This window comes from Gorilla gorilla, chromosome 10 (genome assembly GCF_029281585.2).
Source record: "Gorilla gorilla gorilla isolate KB3781 chromosome 10, NHGRI_mGorGor1-v2.1_pri, whole genome shotgun sequence".
Taxonomy (NCBI): Eukaryota; Metazoa; Chordata; class Mammalia; order Primates; family Hominidae; genus Gorilla; species Gorilla gorilla.
In genome coordinates, this window is record NC_073234.2 from 46,124,090 (window position 1) to 46,143,996 (window position 19,907).

General features: G+C 36.0%; 1 protein-coding gene across 1 annotated transcript; it reads right to left on the reverse strand.

Moving 5' to 3' along the window:
- Positions 1-210: 210 nt before the first annotated feature.
- On the reverse strand, positions 211-1,161 carry OR10A7 (olfactory receptor family 10 subfamily A member 7). Its single transcript, XM_019038223.1, is given in 1 exon segment — positions 211-1,161. A coding segment is annotated over 1 exon segment (951 nt).
- Between the last annotated feature and the right edge of the window lie 18,746 nt (positions 1,162-19,907).

A 19,907-nucleotide genomic window follows, 5' to 3' on the forward strand; every position in this document is an offset into this window, starting at 1 on the left:
TTCACAATTTCTAAATAGCCCTCTCATAAAGCGTTTTCTCACTTATCCCAATTCAGGAGTACCATCTCTTTCCTGCTAGGAACCTGAATGATACACAGAAATGCACCCACCAGTTAGTGATGAAATAAGAGCAACTCTTCCATTCCGTTTTAAGCTTTGGTTAGTAGGTTCTGCTGTCCCTACTTTGGAAGCATTGTTACACAATAGAAGTCAAAACACATCTAACTTCTGTAAGACTTTTTGAGTGATTGTCCTCTTGACAGCCCCTTTCACTTCATTGTTCCTCAGGCTGTAGATGATGGGGTTTAGCATAGGTGTGATGACAGTGTAGGACAATGACGCTAGCTTCTTGCTCTCAGGGGACTGGTTTGATTTGGGCCGCAGGTAGGTCAGACTGGCTGTTCCATAGAAGAGGGACACCACAATGAGGTGTGAGGAACAAGTAGAAAATGCCTTCTGGCGGCCAGCGGCAGAGGACATCCTCAGAATTGTTATGATAATGCTGGTGTAGGAAACCAAAATGAGAGAAAAGGGAAACATGATAAACAGGAGTGTGGAGGCAAGTGCTTGCATTTCATACATGGTTGTATCCACTGTGACTAGTTTTAACACTGGGTGACCATCACAGAAAAAGTGGTCCACGGCATTTGGTCCACAGAAAGGAAGGGCCATCATCCAAGCTGTCTGTAGCATAGACACAGGAACACCGGACATCCAAGAGCCTATGGCCATCTACAAGCATAGGGACCTGTTCATTATGACTGAATAATGGAGAGGGTTACAGATGGCCACAAAGCGATCATAAGCCATCATGGAGAGAAGGAAACATTCAGAACTTCCAAATAAGAAGAAGAAATACATCTGGGTACCACAGCCCACAAGAGAGATTATTTTCCTTGGGGACACTAGATCTACAAGCATTTTTGGCATCATAACCAAGGTGAAACATACTTCAAGAAGTGATAGATTTCGAAGAAAGAAGTACATGGGTGTTTGAAGTGCGGGATCCACACTGGTAACTGTGACAATAAGAAAGTTGCCCAACAAAGTGACTGTATAAATGGCCAGGAAAAAAATAAAGAGGGAAACTTGCATCTCGGGGTTGTTTGTAAAACCAAGAAGAATAAATTCAGTGACTCTGGTGTGATTTTCACAGATCATATCTTAGATGAGTTTCTCTCTAAAAATCAAAGTATGTGCATCAAAGGGTATTAAATCAATATAGAGGTAATCTCAAAAATAATAATAACATCCATAAAACATCTTTATTCTCAGTTGTCTTACCATTCTGTTTCTCTGAGGCAGAAATGATGTTTATGATAAGATAAAATTAAGGAAAAATAAACATTCTGTATAAATCTTACTCATTGTTTACCACCTAGATGTAATTTTTTTCTCATGAGTAGTCATAGTCTGTGCTCATATTCTTCAACGTAGGCATGCTATTTTGTAGGATAAAGTGGAAAGAGTGTAGATAGATAATTAAAATAGAATAGTGTACTAATTTTTAAATGATTTCAGGATGCAATAAAGATAAATAATGGGCTAGTTTGACATTCTAATATTTAATTATATTAATCACATTTCTACTGAATATAGTACATTTTATACCATTCACCCACTATAAATATATACATATACCAACATGCCCAGTACACACACACACACACACAAGAAACTTAATAAATAAACATAATATATGCTTATGATTTTGGTGCTTCTCTGTAGTCTCCATCTGCCTAATAGTTTATGACATTTTTATATTGTCCTTTGAACCGTAACTCAACTTCACTGGAACCCCACTTCTTATTATACATAGAGTTATAGTTATATTGTTTAAGTTATATTTTTTAAAAACTTCCAAACAAATATGACTTACAATAGAGAAATATCCTCCCAACACTCATCTTAACTTTTCTCTGCCAAAATAGTTCCTCTCATGACTGTCCATCTTCTTTAAAACTTCATGATCAGAAGTAGGGTACATATACTTACTTTTGTATGTCAGCTGATCCAGTCCCAAAAGCACTAATTCAACCATTACAAACTCAGATACTATATCTTACTTAGAGCAAAATATTTTGGCCAACATTAAATTATGCAATTGTTTTCTTTACAGGAGGTCATTCTTAGAACCAAAATTTAGCAATTACAGGAGGATGTGTTAGAAAAATAATTTTTTCCAAATATTAGAATTGGGTAAATATCGTATCAATCATTTTACATACTTTTTAAATTTAATTCAGAAAAAAATGCATATTTCATTTTATAGTCAAAATAATTTAAAATAGATATCCGCTCCCGAAGTGAGTAGGTAAAAACTTACAGTGTATGGAATCATTCTGAAACTGTGGCTCATTTAAATAATTCTATGTTTTAATTCTACTCTTAAGACATGTAACATCTTACCTGTGTATTTTCTATATTGTAAGTTCTCAAAGGAATGTCCTCAGTAGCAAAAGGAAAGAAACAACTCTGGTGATTTCAGGTTTCCCATGCCCTTGTAAGTCCCAAAATAATAGGTAACGTGACAGTGATTACAATCATTACTCTCTCACTACTATTGCAAAACCAGCTTCACTATCATTCTTGTCATCAGGAATAGAAACAACAACATCATATTCCTGGTATATTCATAAAACTTATGAAAAACTTCATATGCATTATCATGCTTACCTACATTTTGGAGCAATTCTAAACTTGTTATGGGTCTAAAATTATGCCATCTTTTGTTTTGAAAAAATATGGGAGTTGATGAAGGCATCAAGATTTTATAGTAGTTACAATATTTAGTGCATCCTAAAATGCCTCAACCAACTGCCTCTCAGAATTCTAATATTAACAGTGGCAGAAAGCAGTACTAAGATGAATGGCTTTTCATTGAGTAGTAAGTTCTATAGTGTACAATCCATGTGAAATATGAATATGGATATCCAAAAATGGTCAGTTTCTTGAATTTTTAATAATTACCATTGCACATTTTTCACCTTTCCCAAAGACATTTAAGTTTTAATAAAAGTTTAGACAATTAGAGGTTTATAATGTCACAGGATGTACCTCTAAATACTCCTCTCAGTCTTTCTATATCCTAAAAAGCCTACAGATTACTTTGCATATATTCACTAAACTAAGAGATTAATTAGCAGTGATGCTGCAATCACTACCACAAATTTATACTGATTTAAAAAAAAAACTTGCAAAGTGTTGTTGAGTTGCCATGATTGCTACATTGCTCTAGAGAATGTACTGTTTTACTTGTCGCATGGCATTTTGATAACTTGATGTCATTTAATTAAGTTCATTAATTTAGTTGGTAATATCTTAATGAGGCCAAATAGTTTTTTTCGTGTCCCATTAAGCAGTCAACTTTGGCCTTTTTTTTTTTAGAAAATAGACTTTACCTCTTGTTTTAGCTAACTTTTTTATAAGTATATGTTTTCTCATAAAATTATTATGGATGATGCGATTATATCTTCAGTATTTGGAATACAACATGAATCTGAGATAGTTATTAAATTTATCTAAATGGAGCAACACTTCTAACAACCCTACATGTAAATGAATAAATTGCCATAGTATCTGAATTAAAAGTACTTTGTGTAGTTATAATCCACAGTATTTCTTTATTACATAGCTACTGTTTTATTAATACTCTCTTCTTTAGCATTCTGTTGCTTTCCAGACAGAATGAAGGCCTCATTATTTTTTGTTTTCTTTTATTTTAGAGAAGTATAAAGTTATTCCTTTTCTGATAATTAATATTTCATTATTTATTTTTCTTAGAATGCTTTTGTAATACACAGACGTACAGATAAATTTAGAAGTTTAACAAAATTGAGAAATATAACAAATCATAAAGAAATATCTGCATGTATCTTACCAAATAAAACCTCATATTTCTTCTGTAATTAGAAATTTAATGATTTTTTTTAAAGATATGCAATATTTTCATAGATGTTAAATGATCTTGAAACCTATTGATAGCTCAAATCTTCATAATGAAGTTAATACCTTAGACAGGCTAACATGCCTTGCACTGGCACTACATGGTTGCTATATTTTAGTAACAGCATTTGAAAGTGTGACTGGCCTTGGGGAAATGATCCCTGGATCACTAGAAAGGACTATGGTTAATTAGACAACTGCTTTTATCTCACAGGGGGAAATACAGAATGTTCATACAATTATCTATATTTCCTGTAAGTCATATTTGCAATTGAATATGCATTTCTCAATAATGGATATTTTGTGGTGGGGCTACTGGACACACTGGTTGAGTCTCTTGGAATTGCAACTTTTAACATGCCAGGCTATGTGAAGAACACAGATTTTAATTTTCCGTATAAGATTTTTGTATTTTTTGTGGGATAGGTTTTGGTTCAGTATTGGTGAGAGAAATTTGTCTATGCTCATGAAACTTACATGATTTTTAAATTTTATTTTTAACTGATTTTTAAAATGTTAATATTTTAAACTTATTTCCATAATAATATTTTTAAATAATCAAATACATCAAATTCAGCTGATAATTGGCATGTATTTTATTGTTGTCTTATACCCTAAGTCGTTTGGCTATTGGTTCGTTTTACTATGAGAACATTGTAAACAATGCCATGGTTCATATACTATTTCAGTCAGTGGTGCCTTATAATGTCTAACATGGTTACTGTCAGGAAGAAGTAAGCAATTTTTGTATTCCTTGGGATTGTTTATTCTTGAAATTTTTGAGGTAATTTTAATATTGAGAAATAACATTATACTTTGAAGTGTTTTGTAATGAGCAAACAGAACTGTGTAAATAACTCCCTTTATTTCCTTACACTATATGTGTTGCAGAAGCAACTTTTATAAATAAATATAAACTTTAAAACAGTTACAAATTAGCACAGTGGGAATAATTCAAAAAATTCTAATAAGTCTTTGGGGCAAAAAAAAACCTTGAAAAGGCCCTTGGAGTTTCAGGTCAACCTATGCATGTACAGGAGCCTTAACAAACAGCTAGATAGGAAGGTTCATCATTTCCTAATTTTACTCCTTTCTAGAAAAGAAAAAGAAAAGCTTCCTATATTTCTAGAAGTTGAAGGAAAATTCCTTAACCCTTATTTTCCCAGGAAACTAAATAATAGTATAATAGGTTAAAATCTATTTTTTTATTGTTTTGCTTTATTTTGTTTTGAGATGGAGTCTCACTCTGTCGCCCAGGCTAGAGTGCAGTGGAACAATCTCGGCTCACTGCAACCTCCGCCTCCTGAGTTCAAGCAATTCTCCTGTCTCAGACTCCCGAGTAGCTGAGATTACAGACGCCCGCCACTAAGGCTAATTTTTGTATTTTTAGTAGAGACGGGGTTTCACCATTTTGATCAGGCTGGTCTCGAACTCCTGACCTCAGGCGATCCGCCTGCCTTGGCCTCCCAAACTACTGGGATTACAGGCGTGAGCCACCGCACCAGGCCAAAATCTATTCTTTAAAAAAATCTCCCATAGGGTACACCTACAGTTAAAACAAGTAAAATAAATCTCTAATCATTTCCAATAAAAAACCATGTTGTAAAATATATTTGGCCTATCTTCATTCACACTTATACCAAATAATTAACTATGCACCATACTGAAGAAAACATTTGTAATATTGGGCAAGAACAATCAAGTGAAAAATGGTCCATTACTGAATTACACATCACGCTTTTGTTTTGTTTTTAAAAATTTTTAATGAAAGATATAAGTTTGGTCATAGAATATACCCATGTAACAAACCTATACATGTACCCATGCATCTAAAATAAAAGTTGAAATTATATTTTTTAAAAAGATTTATAAGACCTTAACAAGAAGACCATTCAAATCCCATTATCTGAAGATAAGGTGAAATTTCAGTGGAGTTATTTCTGCATTATCTGTTCCTAAATTACTCTTACCCTAATCCCACCATGGAGAAACATCTTTAAAAAACGTAAAATACAACCTACTATATATGTGCCCAATTGCCACTCCAGAGTAGTCCAATTCCTTATCATGCAATTCCTAAAACTGAATTGTACAATTCATTAACTGACTATATATCACTGCCATCCTGTAGGTAGTTCATCATAATTACTTTAGCTGAAAACTTTTCATGTTGTTATAATTTTGGACTTACCTCATTAAAAAGTGGGCAAAGGATATGAAGAGACACTTCTGAAAAGAAGACATTTATGCAGCCAACAGACACATGAAAAATGCTCATCATCACTGGCCATCAGAGAAATGCAAATCAAAACCACAATGAGATACCATCTCACACCAGTTAGAATGGCAATCATTAAAAAGTCAGGAAACAACAGGCGCTGGAGAGGATGTGAAGAAATAGGAACACTTTTTTTTTGTATTACTTTGCAATCAAGAATTTTCTTTTTTTATTTTTTATTTTATTATTCTCATACTTTAAGTTTTAGGGTACATGTGCACAATGTGCAGGTTAGTTACATATGTATACATGTGCCATGCTGGTGTGCTGCACCCATTAACTCGTCATTTAGCATTAGGTATATCTCCCAATGCTTTCCCTCCCCTCTCCCCCACCCCAAAACAGTACCCAGAGTGTGATGTTCCCCTTCCTGTGTCCATGTGTTCTCATTGTTCAATTCCCACCTATGAGTGAGAACATGCGGTGTTTGGTTGTTTGTTCTTGCGATAGTTTACTGAGAATGATGATTTCCAACTTCATCCATGTCTCTACAAAAGATATGAACTCATCATTTTTTATGGCTGCACAGTATACCATGGTGTATACGTGCCACATTTTCTTAATCCAGTCTATCATTGTTGGACATTTGGGTTGGTTCCAAGTCTCTGCTATTGTGAATAGTGCCGCAATAAACATATGTGTGCATGTGTCTTTATAGCAGCATGATTTATAGTCCTTTGGGTATATATCCAGTAATGGGATGGCTGGGTCAAATGGTATTTCTAGTTCTAGATCCCTGAGGAATCGCCACACTGACTTCCACAATGGTTGAACTAGTTTACAGTCCCACCAACAGTGTAAAAGTGTACCTATTTCTCCACATCCTCTCCAGCACCTGTTGTTTCCTGACTTTTTAATGATTGCCATTCTAACTGGTGTGAGATGGTATCCCATTGTGGTTTTGATCTGCACTTCTCTGATGGCCAGTCATGGTGAGCTTTTTTCATGTGTTTTCTGGCTGCATAAATGTCTTCTTTTGAGAAGCATCTGTTCATGTCCTTTGCCCACTTTTTGATGGGGTTGTTTGTTTTGTTATTGTAAATTTGTTTGAGTTCATTGTAGATTCTGGATATTAGCCCTTTGTTAGGTGAGTAGGTTGCAAAAATTTTCTCCTATTTTGTAGGTTGCCTGTTCACTCTGATGGTAGTTTCTTTTGCTGTGCAGAAGCTCCTTAGTTTAATTAGATCCCATTTGTCGATTTTGGCTTTTGTTGCCATTGCTTTTGGTGTTTTAGACATGAAGTCCTTGCCCATGCCTATGTCCTGAATGGTAATGCCTACGTTTTCTTCTAGGGTTTGTATGGTTTTAGGTCTAACGTTTAAGTCTTTAATCCATCTTGAATTGATTTTTGTATAAGGTGTAAGGAAGGGATCCAGTTTCAGCTTTCTACATATGGCTAGCCAGTTTTCCCAGCACCATTTATTAAATAGGGAATCCTTTCCCCACTGCTTGTTTTCCTCAGGTTTGTCAAAGATCAGATAGTTGTAGATATGTGGCATTATTTCTGAGGGCTCTGTTCTGTTCCATTGATCTAGATCTCTGTTTTGGTACAAGTACCATGCTGTTTTGGTTACCATAGCCTGGTAGTATAGTTTGAAGTCAGGTAGTGTGATGCCTCCAGCTGTGTTCTTGGCTTAGGATTGACTTGGTGATGCAGGCTCTTTTTTGGTTCCATATGAACTTTAAAGTAGTTTTTTCCAATTCTGTGAAGAAAGTCATTGGTAGCTTGATGGGGATGGCAGTGAATCTATAAATTACCTTGGGCAGTATGGTCATTTTCAGGATATTGATTTTTCCTACCCATGAGCATGGAATGTTCTTCCATTTGTTTGTATCCTCTTTTATTTCCTTGAGCAGTGGTTTGTAGTTCTCCTTGAAGAGGTCCTTCACATCCCTTGTAAGTTGGATTCCTAAGTATTTTATTCTCTTTGAAGCAATTGTGCATGGGAGTTCACTCATGATTTGGTTCTCTGTTTGTCTGTTATTGGTGTATAAGAATGCTTATTATTTTTATACATTTATTTTATATCCTGAGACTTTGCTGAAGTTGCTTATCAGCTTAAGGAGATTTTGGGCTGAGACAATGGGGTTTTCTAGATATACAGTCATGTCATCTGCAAACAGGGACAATTTGACTTCCTCTTCTCCTAATTGAATACCCTTTGTTTCCTTCTCCTGCTAATTGCCCTGGCCAGAACTTCCAACACTATGTTGAATAGGAGTGGTGAAAGAGGGCATCCCTGTCTTGTGCCAGTTTTCAAAGGGAATGCTTCCAGTTTTTGCCCATTCAGTATGATATTGGCTGTGGGTTTGTCATAGGTAGCTCTTATTATTTTGAGATACGTCCCATCAATACCTAATTTATTGAGAGTTTTTAGCATGAAGGGTTGTTGAATTTTGTCAAAGGCCTTTTCTGCATCTGTTGAGATAATCATGTGGTTTTTGTCTTTGGTTCTGTTTATATGCTGGATTACATTTATTGATTTGCGTATATTGAACTAGCCTTGCATCCCAGGGATGAAGCCCAGTTGATCATGGTGGATAAGCTTTTTGATATGCTGCTGGATTCGGTTTGCCAGTATTTTATTGAAGATTTTTGCATCAATGTTCATCAAGGATATTGGTCTAAAATTCTCTTTTTTGGTTGTGCCTCTGCCCAGCTTTTGTATCAGGATGATGTTGGCCTCATAAAATGAGTTAGGGAGGATTCCCTCTTTTTCTATTGATTGGAATACTTTCAGAAGGAATGGTACCAGTTCCTCCTTGTACCTCTGGTAGAATTTGGCTGTGAATCCATCTGGTCCTGGACTCTTTTTGGTTGGTAAGCTATTGATTATTGCCACAATTTCAGAGCCTGTTATTGGTCTATTCAGAGATTTAACTTCTCCCTGGTTTAGTCTTGGGAGAGTGTATGTGTCGAGGAATTTCTCATTTTCTTCTAGATTTTCTACTTTATTTGCATAGAGGTGTTTGTAGTATTCTCTGATGGTAGTTTGTATTTCTGTGGGATCGGTGGTGATATCCCCTTCATCATTTTTTATTGCGTCTATTTGATTTTTCTCTCTTTTCTTCTTTATTAGTCTTGCTAGCGGTCTATCAATTTTGTTGATCCTTTCAAAAAACCAGCTCCTGGATTCATTAATTTTTTGAAGGGTTTTTTGTGTCTGTGTTTCCTTCAGTTCTGCTCTGATTTTAGTTATTTCTTGCCTTCTGCTAGCTTTTGAATGTGTTTGCTCTTGCTTCTCTAGTTCTTTTAATTGTGATGTTAGGGTGTCAATTTTGGATCTTTCCTGCTTTCTCTTGTGGGCATTTAGTGCTATAAATTTCCCTCTACACACTGCTTTGAATGTGTCCCAGAGATTCTGGTATGTTGTGTCTTTGTTCTCATTGGGTTCAAAGAACATCTTTATTTCTGCCTTCATTTCATTATGTACCCAGTAGTCATTCAGGAGCAGGTTGTTCAGTTTCCATGTAGTTGAGCGGTTTTGAGTGAGTTTCTTAATCCTGAGTTCTAGTTTGATTGCACTATGGTCTGAGAGACAGTTTGTTATAATTTCTGTTCTTTTACATTTGCTGAGGAGAGCTTTACTTCCAAGTATGTGGTCAATTTTGGAATAGGTGTGGTGTGGTGCTGAAAAAAATGTATATTCTGTTGATTTGGGGTGGAGAGTTCTGTAGATGTCTATTAGGTCTGCTTGGTGCAGAGCTGAGTTCAATTCCTGGGTATCCTTGTTAACTTTCTGCCTCATTGATCTGTCTGATGTTGACAGTGGGGTGTAAAAGTCTCCCATTATTAATGTGTGGGAGTCTAAGTCTCTTTGTAGGTCACTCAGGACTTGCTTTATGAATCTGGGTGCTCCTGTATTGGGTGCATATATATTTAGGATAGTTAGCTCTTCTTGTTGAATTGATCCCTTTACCATTATGTAATGGCCTTCTTTGTCTCTTTTGATCTTTGTTGGTTGAAAGTCTGTTTTATCAGAGACTAGGATTGCAACCCCTGCCTTTTTTTGTTTTCCATTTGCTTGGTAGATCTTCTTCCATCCTTTTATTTTGAGCCTATGTGTGTCTCTGCACATGAGATGGGTTTCCTGAATACAGCACCCTGATGGGTCTTGACTCTGTATCCAATTTGCCAGTCTGTGTCTTTTAATTGGAGCATTTAGTCTATTTACATTTAAAGTTAATATTGTTATGTGTGAATTTGGTCCTGTCATTATGATGTTAGCTGGTTATTTTGCTCGTTAGTTGATGCAGTTTCTTCCTAGCCTCGATGGTCTTTACAATTTGGCATGATTTTGCAGTGGCTGGTACCAATTGTTCCTTTCCATGTTTAGTGCTTCCTTCAGGAGCTCTTTTAGGGCAGGCCTGGTGGTGACAAAATCTCTCAGCATTTGCTTGTCTGTAAAGTATTTTATTTCTCCTTCAGTTATGAAGCTTAGTTTGGCTGGATGTGAAATTCTGGGTTGAAAATTCTTTTCTTTAAGAATGTTAAATATTGGCCCCCACTCTCTTCTGGGCTGAGCTTCTGCCGAGAGATCCGCTGTTAGTCTGATGGGCTTCCCCTTGTGGGTAACCTGACCTTTCTCTCTGGCTGCCCTTAACATTTTTTCCTTCATTTTAACTTTTGTGAATCTGACAATTATGTGTCTTGGAGTTGCTCTTCTCGAGGAGTATCTTTGTGGCATTCTCTGTATTTCCTGAATCTGAATGTTGGCCTCCCTTGCTAGATTGGGGAAGTTCACCTGGATAATATCCTGCAGGGTGTTTTCCAACTTGGTTCCATTCTCCCCGTCACTTTCAGGTACACCAATCAGACGTAGATTTAGTCTTTTCACATAGTCACATATTTGTTGGAGGCTTTGTTCGTTTTCTTTTTATTCTTTTTTCTCTAAACTTCCCTTCTCACTTCATTTCATTCATTTCATCTTCCATCACTGATACCCTTTCTTCCAGTTGATTGCATCAGCTCCTGAAGCTTCTGCATTCTTCACGTAGTTCTGGAGCTTTGGCTTTCAGGTTCATCAGCTCCTTTAAGCACTTCTCTGTATTGGTTTTTCTAGTTATACATTCGTCTAAATGTTTTTCAAAGTTTTCAACTTCTTTGCCTTTGGTTTGAATTTCCTCCTGTAGCTCGGAGTAGTTTGATCGTCTGAAGCCTTCTTCTCTCAATTCGTCAAAGTCATTCTCCGTCCAGCTTTGTTCCATCGCTGGTGAGGAACTGCGTTCCTTTGGAGGAGGAGAGGCGCTCTGCTTTTTAGAGTTTCCAGTTTTTCTGCTCTGTTTTTTCCCCATCTTTGTGGTTTTATCTACTTTTGGTCTTTGATGATGGTGATGTACAGATGGGTTTTTGGTGTGGATGTCCTTTCTGTTTGTTAGTTTTCCTTGTAACAGACAGGACCCTCAGCTGCAGATCTGTTGGAGTTTGCTAGAGGTCCACTCCAGACCCTCTTTGCCTGGGTATCAGCAGCAGTGGCTGCAGAACAGCAGATTTTTGTGAACCGCGAATGCTGCTGTCTGATCGTTCCTTTGGAAGTTTTGTCTCAGAGGAGTACCCAGCTGTGTGAGGTGTCAGTCTGCCCCTACTGAGGAGTGCCTCCCAGTTAGGCTGCTCAGGGGTCAGGGGTCAGGGACCCACTTGAGGAGGCAGTCTGCCCGTTCTCAGATTGCCAGCTGCATGCTGGGAGAACCACTGCTCTCTTCCAAGCTGTCAGACAGGAACATTTAAGTCTGCAGAGGTTATTGCTGTCTTTCTGTTTGTCTGTGCCCTGCCCCAGAGGTGGAGCCTAGAGAGGCAGGCAGGCCTCCTTGAGCTGTGGTGGGCTCCACCCAGTTGGAGCTTCCCAGCTGCTTTGTTTACCTAAGCAAGCCTGGGCAATGGCGGGCGCCCATCCCCCAGCCTCGCTGCTGTCTTGCAGTTTGATCTCAGACTGCAGTGCTAGCAATCAGTGAGACTCCGTGGGCATAGGACCCTTCAAGCCATGTGCAGGATATAATCTCCTGGTGCACCCTTTTTTAAGCCCGTCGGAAAAGCGCAGTATTAGGGTGGGAGTGACCCGATTTTTCAAGTGCCATCTGTCACCCCTTTCTTTGACTAGGAAAGGGAACTCCCTGACCCCTTGCACTTCCTGAGTGAGGCAATGCCTTGCCCTGCTTCGGCTCACGCATGGTGTGCTGCACCCACTGTCCTGCACCCACTGTCTGGCACTCACTAGTGAGATGAACCCGGTACCTCAGATGGAAATGCAGAAGTCACTCGTCTTCTTCATCGCTCACCCTGGGAGCTGTAGACCGGAGCAGTTCCTATTTGGCCATCTTGGGTGCCACTCAAAATAGGAGCACTTTTACACTATTGGTGGGGGTGTAAACTAGTTCAACCATTGTGGAAGACAGTGTGGTGATTCCTCAGGGATCTAGAACTAGAAATACCATTTGACTCAGCCATCCCATTACTGGCTATATACTCAAAGGATTATAAATCATGCTGTTATAAAGGCATATGCACACATAACGTTTATTGCTGCACTATTCACAATAGCAAAGACTTGGAACCAACCCAAATGTCCATCAGTGATAAACTGGATTAAGAAAATGTGGCACATATACACTATGGAATACTATGCAGCCATAAAAAAGGATGAGTTCATGTCCTTTGTAGGGACGTGGATGAAGCTGGAAACCATCATTCTCAGCAAACTATCACAAGAACAAAAAACCAAACACCACATGTTCTCACTTATAGTTGGGAATTGAACAGTGAGAACACTTGGACACAGGAAGGCAAACGTCACACACTGGGGCCTGTTGTGGGGTGGGGGGAGTGGGGAGGAAAAGCATTAGGAGATATACCCAATGTAAATGATGAGTTAATGGGTGCAGCACAACAACATGGCACATGTATACGTATGTAACAACTTGCACGTTGTGCACAGGTACCCTAGAACTTAAAATATAATTTTAAAAAAGTGTATAAAGTAAAAAAACAAAAATCAATAGTTATTTTTCTATAGATATTTTGGTTCACCCATGAAGTGGTAGACACTATGTGAGGTGGTGGATTTGATGAGTAAAATAGACATAGACTCCTATCTAAAAAAAGATTATATTGTTCATAAGTCTCATTTAATGAGGCTCATTTTAAGGAAATAAAGAATAAAGAAGTGTCAGTAAGAGAGGCCATTTAGTGTCTCATGAAGAAAGTCAAATGTGATCTCACATTGGTCTAGGGCTTGGTTCACAGACTTCAGTTTCAGAACTTAAACATATGAATTAATCCAGAGGACATCAAACCTTCAGGAATGGCAAAAACAAGTTAAATTTATCCAAAGGTGGTGTGTATGCACTAAAGGTATGTAGACACTAAAGGTGTATAAAATAGCATTCGTACGCTTTAAAGAAGGTTATATATCTTTTTAGCAACCAGACTAAGCTTTTCAATTCATCTGGAAGTTACTGTTTAGAAGTCAGATCACTTGAGTAATTAAAATAGTAGCCAAAATATTACTTTAAAAACAATATTTTTTTAAATGCCTGAAGTTTTGAGGTGTTTTCATATAGGCTTTGAAAATCTATGTTGAACAGTGATTTTATGAGAATTGTGTACATGCCTTTTAAAATAGAATATTCTTACCTTCTTGCCATAGTATTTCTGTCTCTCAGACAGCATTAAATAAGCAATTCAACACATAATTACAATATAATTTCTCCTTTAATAATTTATTATAAACAATAAATTAAAACCATCAACAATCAGACAAGATAGGTAAGTGTATATAGGAGAAACTGCAAATAAAATGTCTTGAATATTCATTGATTCATTCTCTAGATATATGATCTTAAGCAAGATAATTACCATATCATTCCCTTTTAGCAAAATGGTGAATATTCTTATCTCACAGGAAAAATTTGATTAAAATAATTATTGTAAAGCATCTACTATAGTGTTCAAGCATATTGCAGATATTAAACATTAGGTTTATTATCCCCTAGTAATCCAGTTCTGGTCTCATGGAAAAGAACACTATACCTTCCAAAATAGATGAATATAGCAGATAAGCGCCAGTTCTTCAAAACTCTTAATAAAGACATTCTTGATAATATTTATTTGATAATAAACATTAAATGCATAGATTCAAGATGCATTCTAAATATTTTTTATTTGTTTACTCTTATTTTTTATTTGACAGAAAACAATTATATTTAATGGGTGCATGTGAAATTATGATACATGGATATAATGTATAATAATCAAATCAGACTAATTGGCATATGCATCCCCTCAAACATTTATTATTTCTTTGTATTGAGAAAATTTAAAATCCTCTTATCTAGCTGTTTTGAAATATACATAAATTCTTGAAAACTATAGTCAACCTGCTGTGTTATAGAACACTAGAACTTACTTCTAACTGATTCTGTGCTTGTTAACCAACCTCTCCCTATTCCCCTCTACCCCTACCCTTCCAAGGCTTTGGTAAGAAGTTTTCTATTCTCTACTTCTATGAGATCAACTGTTTTAGCTCCCACATGTGAATGAGAGCATGCAGTATTTGTCTTTCCATGCCTGGCTTATTTCACTTAAAGTAATGTCCTCCAGGGTTGGAGTGAGCCGAGATTGCGCCATTGCACTCCAGCCTGGGCAACAGGGCGAGACTCCGTCTCAAAAATAATAATAATAATAATAATAATGTCCTCCAGGCTCATCCACATTGCTACAAATGACAGAATTTTATTATTTTATGGCTAAATATTTCATTGTGTATATATACCACATTTTATCCACTTATCTGCTCATGGACAGGTTTGATTCCATATTATGGCTATTATAATAGTACTGTGATAAACTTGGGAGTGCAAATATTTCACTGACATACTGATCTTTCCTTAGGATACATACCCAGTAGTACGATTGCTGGACCATATGGTATTTATATTTTTAGTTACTTGAGAAACCTCCATATTATTTTCCATAATGTCTGTACTAATATACATTTTTACCAACAGTATATAAGAGTTCCTCTTTCTCTGCATCCTCATCAGCATGTGTTATGTTTTGGTTTTTTTGTTTATAACCAATTTAACTGGGGTGAGAGGATATCTTGTGGTTTTGATTTATATTCCCCTAATGATTAGTGATATTGATTATTTTTTCATATACTTGCTGGCTATTTGGATGTCTCCTTTTGAGATGTGTCTATTCAGAATTCTTGCACATTTTTAATCAGATTATTTTTTTCTATTGAGTTGAGTTCCTTACATATCCTGGATATTAATCCCTTGTTGGATATATAATTTGCAAATATTTTCTCTTTCTGTAGGTTGTTGCTTCATTCTGTTGATTGTTTCCTTTGCTATGCAGAAAATATTTAGTTTGATATAATCCAGTTTTTGCTTTTGTTGCCTATGTTTTGCTTTTGTTGCTTGTGCCTTTGTAGTTTTATCCAGAAAATCTTTGCCTAGATTAATGTTCATAAACATTTCCCCTATGTGTTTTCCTAGTAGTTTTGTAGTTTCAGGTTTTTCATTTAAGTCTTAAATCTGTTTAGAGTTGATGTTTGTATATATTGAGAGATAAGGGTCTAGTTTTATTCTTCTACATATGGTTTTCCCAGCACCATTTATTGAAGAGACTAGTCTTTCTCCAATGTATGTTCTAAGTGCCTTTGCTGAATATTGGTTGCCTGTAAATATGTGGATTTATTTCTCAGTTCTCTATTCTGTTCTATTGGTCTATGTGTCTGTTGGTACAATGCTTTTTTGGTTACTATAGTTTTGTGGTATATTTTAAAATCAGGTGGCATGATGCTTCCAGTTGGCTGTGTTCATTTTGCTCAGAATCACTTTAGCTCCTCAGGATCTTTGCCATACAAATTTTAGCATTGGTTTTTCTATTTCTGTGTAGAATGTCATTGATATTTCTATAAGGGTTTTATTGAATCTGTAGATCATTTTGGATAGTGTGAACATTTTAACAATATTAATTTTTCTTATCCATGTACATGAGATATTTTTCTAATTTTTTTGTCCTCTTCAATTTTTTCATCTGTGTTTTATAGTTTTTATTGTAGATATCTTTTACCTCTTTGGTTGAATTTATTTCTAGGTATTTTATTTCATCTGAGCTCTTATAAATTAAATTGCTTTCTTGATTTTTTTCAGAATGCTCACCTTTTGTATATATGTGCTACTGATTTTTGAACATTGATTTTGTATTCTGCAACTTTACCAAATTCATTTGTCAGTTCCAACAGCTTTTTTTTCGAGTATAGTCCTTAGGCTTTTCTAACTGCATGGTAATGTCATGTGCAAATGGGAACAATTTGACTTATTCCTTTCCAATTTGGATGTCTTTTATTTCTTTCTCTTCCCTAATTATTCTGGCTAGTTCCCATACTATGCTAAATAAAAGTGGTGAAAGTAGGCATCCTTCCCTTTTTCCAGATCTTAGAAAAAAACTTTCAACTTTTTCAGTATGATGGTAGCTATGGGTTTGATGTATATGGCCTTTATTGTATTGAGGTGAATTTCTTTTTACTTAATTTACTGAGAGCTTTTATCATAAAGAGATGTTGACTTTATCAAATGCTTTTTGTATTTGTTGAGATGATCTTATGGTTTTTGACTTTCATTCTGTTGATGTGATGTATCACATTTATTGATTTACATATATTGAACCATCTTTGCATGCCTGTGATAAATTTCACTTGATCATGGTGTATAATCTCTATGACGTGCTGCTCAATTTTTCTTACTAGTATTTTATTCAGGATTTTTGCATCTATATTCATCAGGGATGTTGTCCTACAGTTTTCTTTTTGTGTTGTGTCCTTATCTGTTTTTGGTATCAAGGTAATGATGGCCCTGTAGAATTGAAAGAATTCACTCCCCTTCCATTTTTTGAATATTTGGAAAATAATTGGTATTAGTCCTTCATAAAAGTTTGGTACATTTCAGCAGTGAGACCATCTGGCCCTGGACTTTTCTTTTTTAGGAGAGGTTTTATTACTGATTCAATGTCATTGCTTCTTATTTTTCTTTTGAGGATTCCTATTTATTTATAGTTCAATTTTGGTGGATTGTATATGTCCAGAGATTTACCCATTTCTTCTAAGATTTTGAATTTGTTGACATGTGGTTGTTCATAGTAATCTCTAATGATCTTTTATAGTTCTGTGATACCAGTTGTAATCTCTCCCGTTTGAATATATTTAATTGGATCATCTCTCTTTTTCTTTGTTACTGTGGCTAAAGGTTTGTCAATTTTGTTTATCTTTTCCAAAAAACAAATTTTTGTTTTGTTGATCTCTTGAATTTGGTTTTTAGTTTCAATTTTATTTATTTCTATGCTGATTTTTATTATTTCTTTTCTTATAATAAATTTGGGATTTTTTTTTCCTGCTTTTCTTATACTAAATTTGGAATTGGTTTGTTCTTGCTTTTCTTAATCCTTGAGGTGCATTATTAGGTTTATTATTTATAATCATTTTACTTTTTTGATGTAGGCATTTATTAGTGTAAACTCCCCTCTTAGTACTGCTTTTGCTGTATGTCATAGGTTTTAGTTTTGTTGTGTTTCCATTTTTATTTGTTTCAATACATTTTTAAACTTTCTATTAAATTTCTTCATTGTCCTATTGGTTGTTAGGGGGAGGGTTGTTTAATTTTCATGTAAGTTTCCAAAGTTTCTCTTGTTATTGATTTCTAACTCTATTCCATTGTGGTCATAAAATATACTTCATATGATTGAGATTTTTTTTTTTTTTGAGATGGAGTCTCTCTCTGTAGCCCAGGCTGGAGTGCAGTGGTGCCATCTCAGCTGACTGCAACCTCTGCCTCCCGGGTTCAAGCAATTCTCTGCCTCAGCCTCCCGAGTAGCTGGAATTTCAGGCGCCCGTCGCCATGCCTGGCTAATTTTTTTATATTTTTAGTAGAGACGGGGTTTCACCATCTTGGCCAGGCTGGTCTTGAACTCCTGACCTCGTGATCCACTCACCTCGGCCTCCCAAAGTGCTGGGATTACAGGCATGAGCCACTGTGCCCAGCCATGATTGAGATTTTTAAAAATTTGTTCCAGAGTTTCCTGTGGTCTATCCTGGAGAATGTTTCATGTGCTGATGAGAAGAATATTTATTGTGTGGCTGTTGGATGTAATGCTCCATAAGTGTCAGTTAGGGCCATTTGGTCTAGAGTGTAGTTTAACTCCACTGATTCTTTTTCGATTTTATGTCTAGGTGGTCTCTCCATTATTGAAAGTGGGGTGTTCAATTACCTTACTATTTTTTTTTTTAGTTTTTAATTTTTGCGGGCAAGTAGTAAGTATACATATTTATGGAATATATGAGATATTTTGATACAGGCATGCAATGTGTAATAATCACGCCAGGTAAATGGAGTAACCATCACCTCCAACATTTATTCTTTGTATTACAAACAATCAAATTATACTCCTTTAGTTATTTTTAAACATAAAATTAAATTATTTCTTAGTTACCCTGCTGTGCTAGCAAATACTAGTTCTCATTCCTTATTTTAAACTATTTTTTGAACCCATAAACCATCTCCACTTCTTTTCCAGTCCACTATGCTTCCCAGCCCCTGGTAGCCATCCTTCTACTCTCTATCTCTATGAGTTCAGTTGTATTCATTTTTAGCTCCCACAAATAAGTGGGAACATGCAAGGTTTGTATTCCTGTGCCTGGCTTATTTCATTTAACCTACTGACCTCCAGTTCCATCCATGTTGTTGCAAATGACAGGATCTCATTCTTTTCTATGACTGAATAGTACTCTATTGTGTGTATGCACCACGTTTTCTTCATTCATCTATTGATGGACACTTAGGTTGCTTCCAAGTCTTTGCTATTGTGTGTAGTGCTGCAATAAACATGGAAGTGCAAATATCTTTTTGATATACTGATTTCCTTTCTTTTGGGTATGTACCTAGGAGAAAAATTGTTGAATCATATGCTAGATCTATTTTTAGTAGTTTGAGGGACCCCCAAAATGTTCTCCATAGCAATTGTACTAATTTATATTCCCACCAACAATGTAGGAGGGTCACCTTTTCTCCATATCCTCATCAGCATTTGTTATTGCCTATCTTTTGAATGTGAACCACTTTAAGTGGAGTGAGATTAAATATCTCATTGCAGTTTTAATTTGCATTTTTCTGATGATCAGAGAGGTTGAGCACCTTTTCACATACCTGTTGGTCATTTGTATATCTTCTTTCCAGAAATGTCTATTCAGATCTTCTGCTTATTTTTTAATCAAATTATTAGATTTTCTTTCTATAGAGTTGTTTGAGCCCCTTATACATTCTGGTTATTAACCTCTTGTCAGATGGGCAGTTTGCAAATATTTCCCCATTCTGTGGGTTGTATCTTCACTTTTTTGATTGTATCCTTTGCTGTGCATAAGCTATTTAATGTGATTGATCACATTTTTCCATTTTTGTTTTGGTTGCCCACTCCAATGTCCTGGGGAGTTTCCCCAATGTTTTCTTGTAGTAGTTTCATAGCTTGAGGTCTTAGATTAAAGCCTTTCATCCATTTTGATTTGATTTTGTATGCGATGTGAGATAGGGGTCTATTTCATTCTTCTACATGTGGACATCTGGTTTTCCCAGCATCATTTATGGAAGAGGCTGTCCTTTTCCCAATGTATGCTCTTGGTATCTTTGTTTA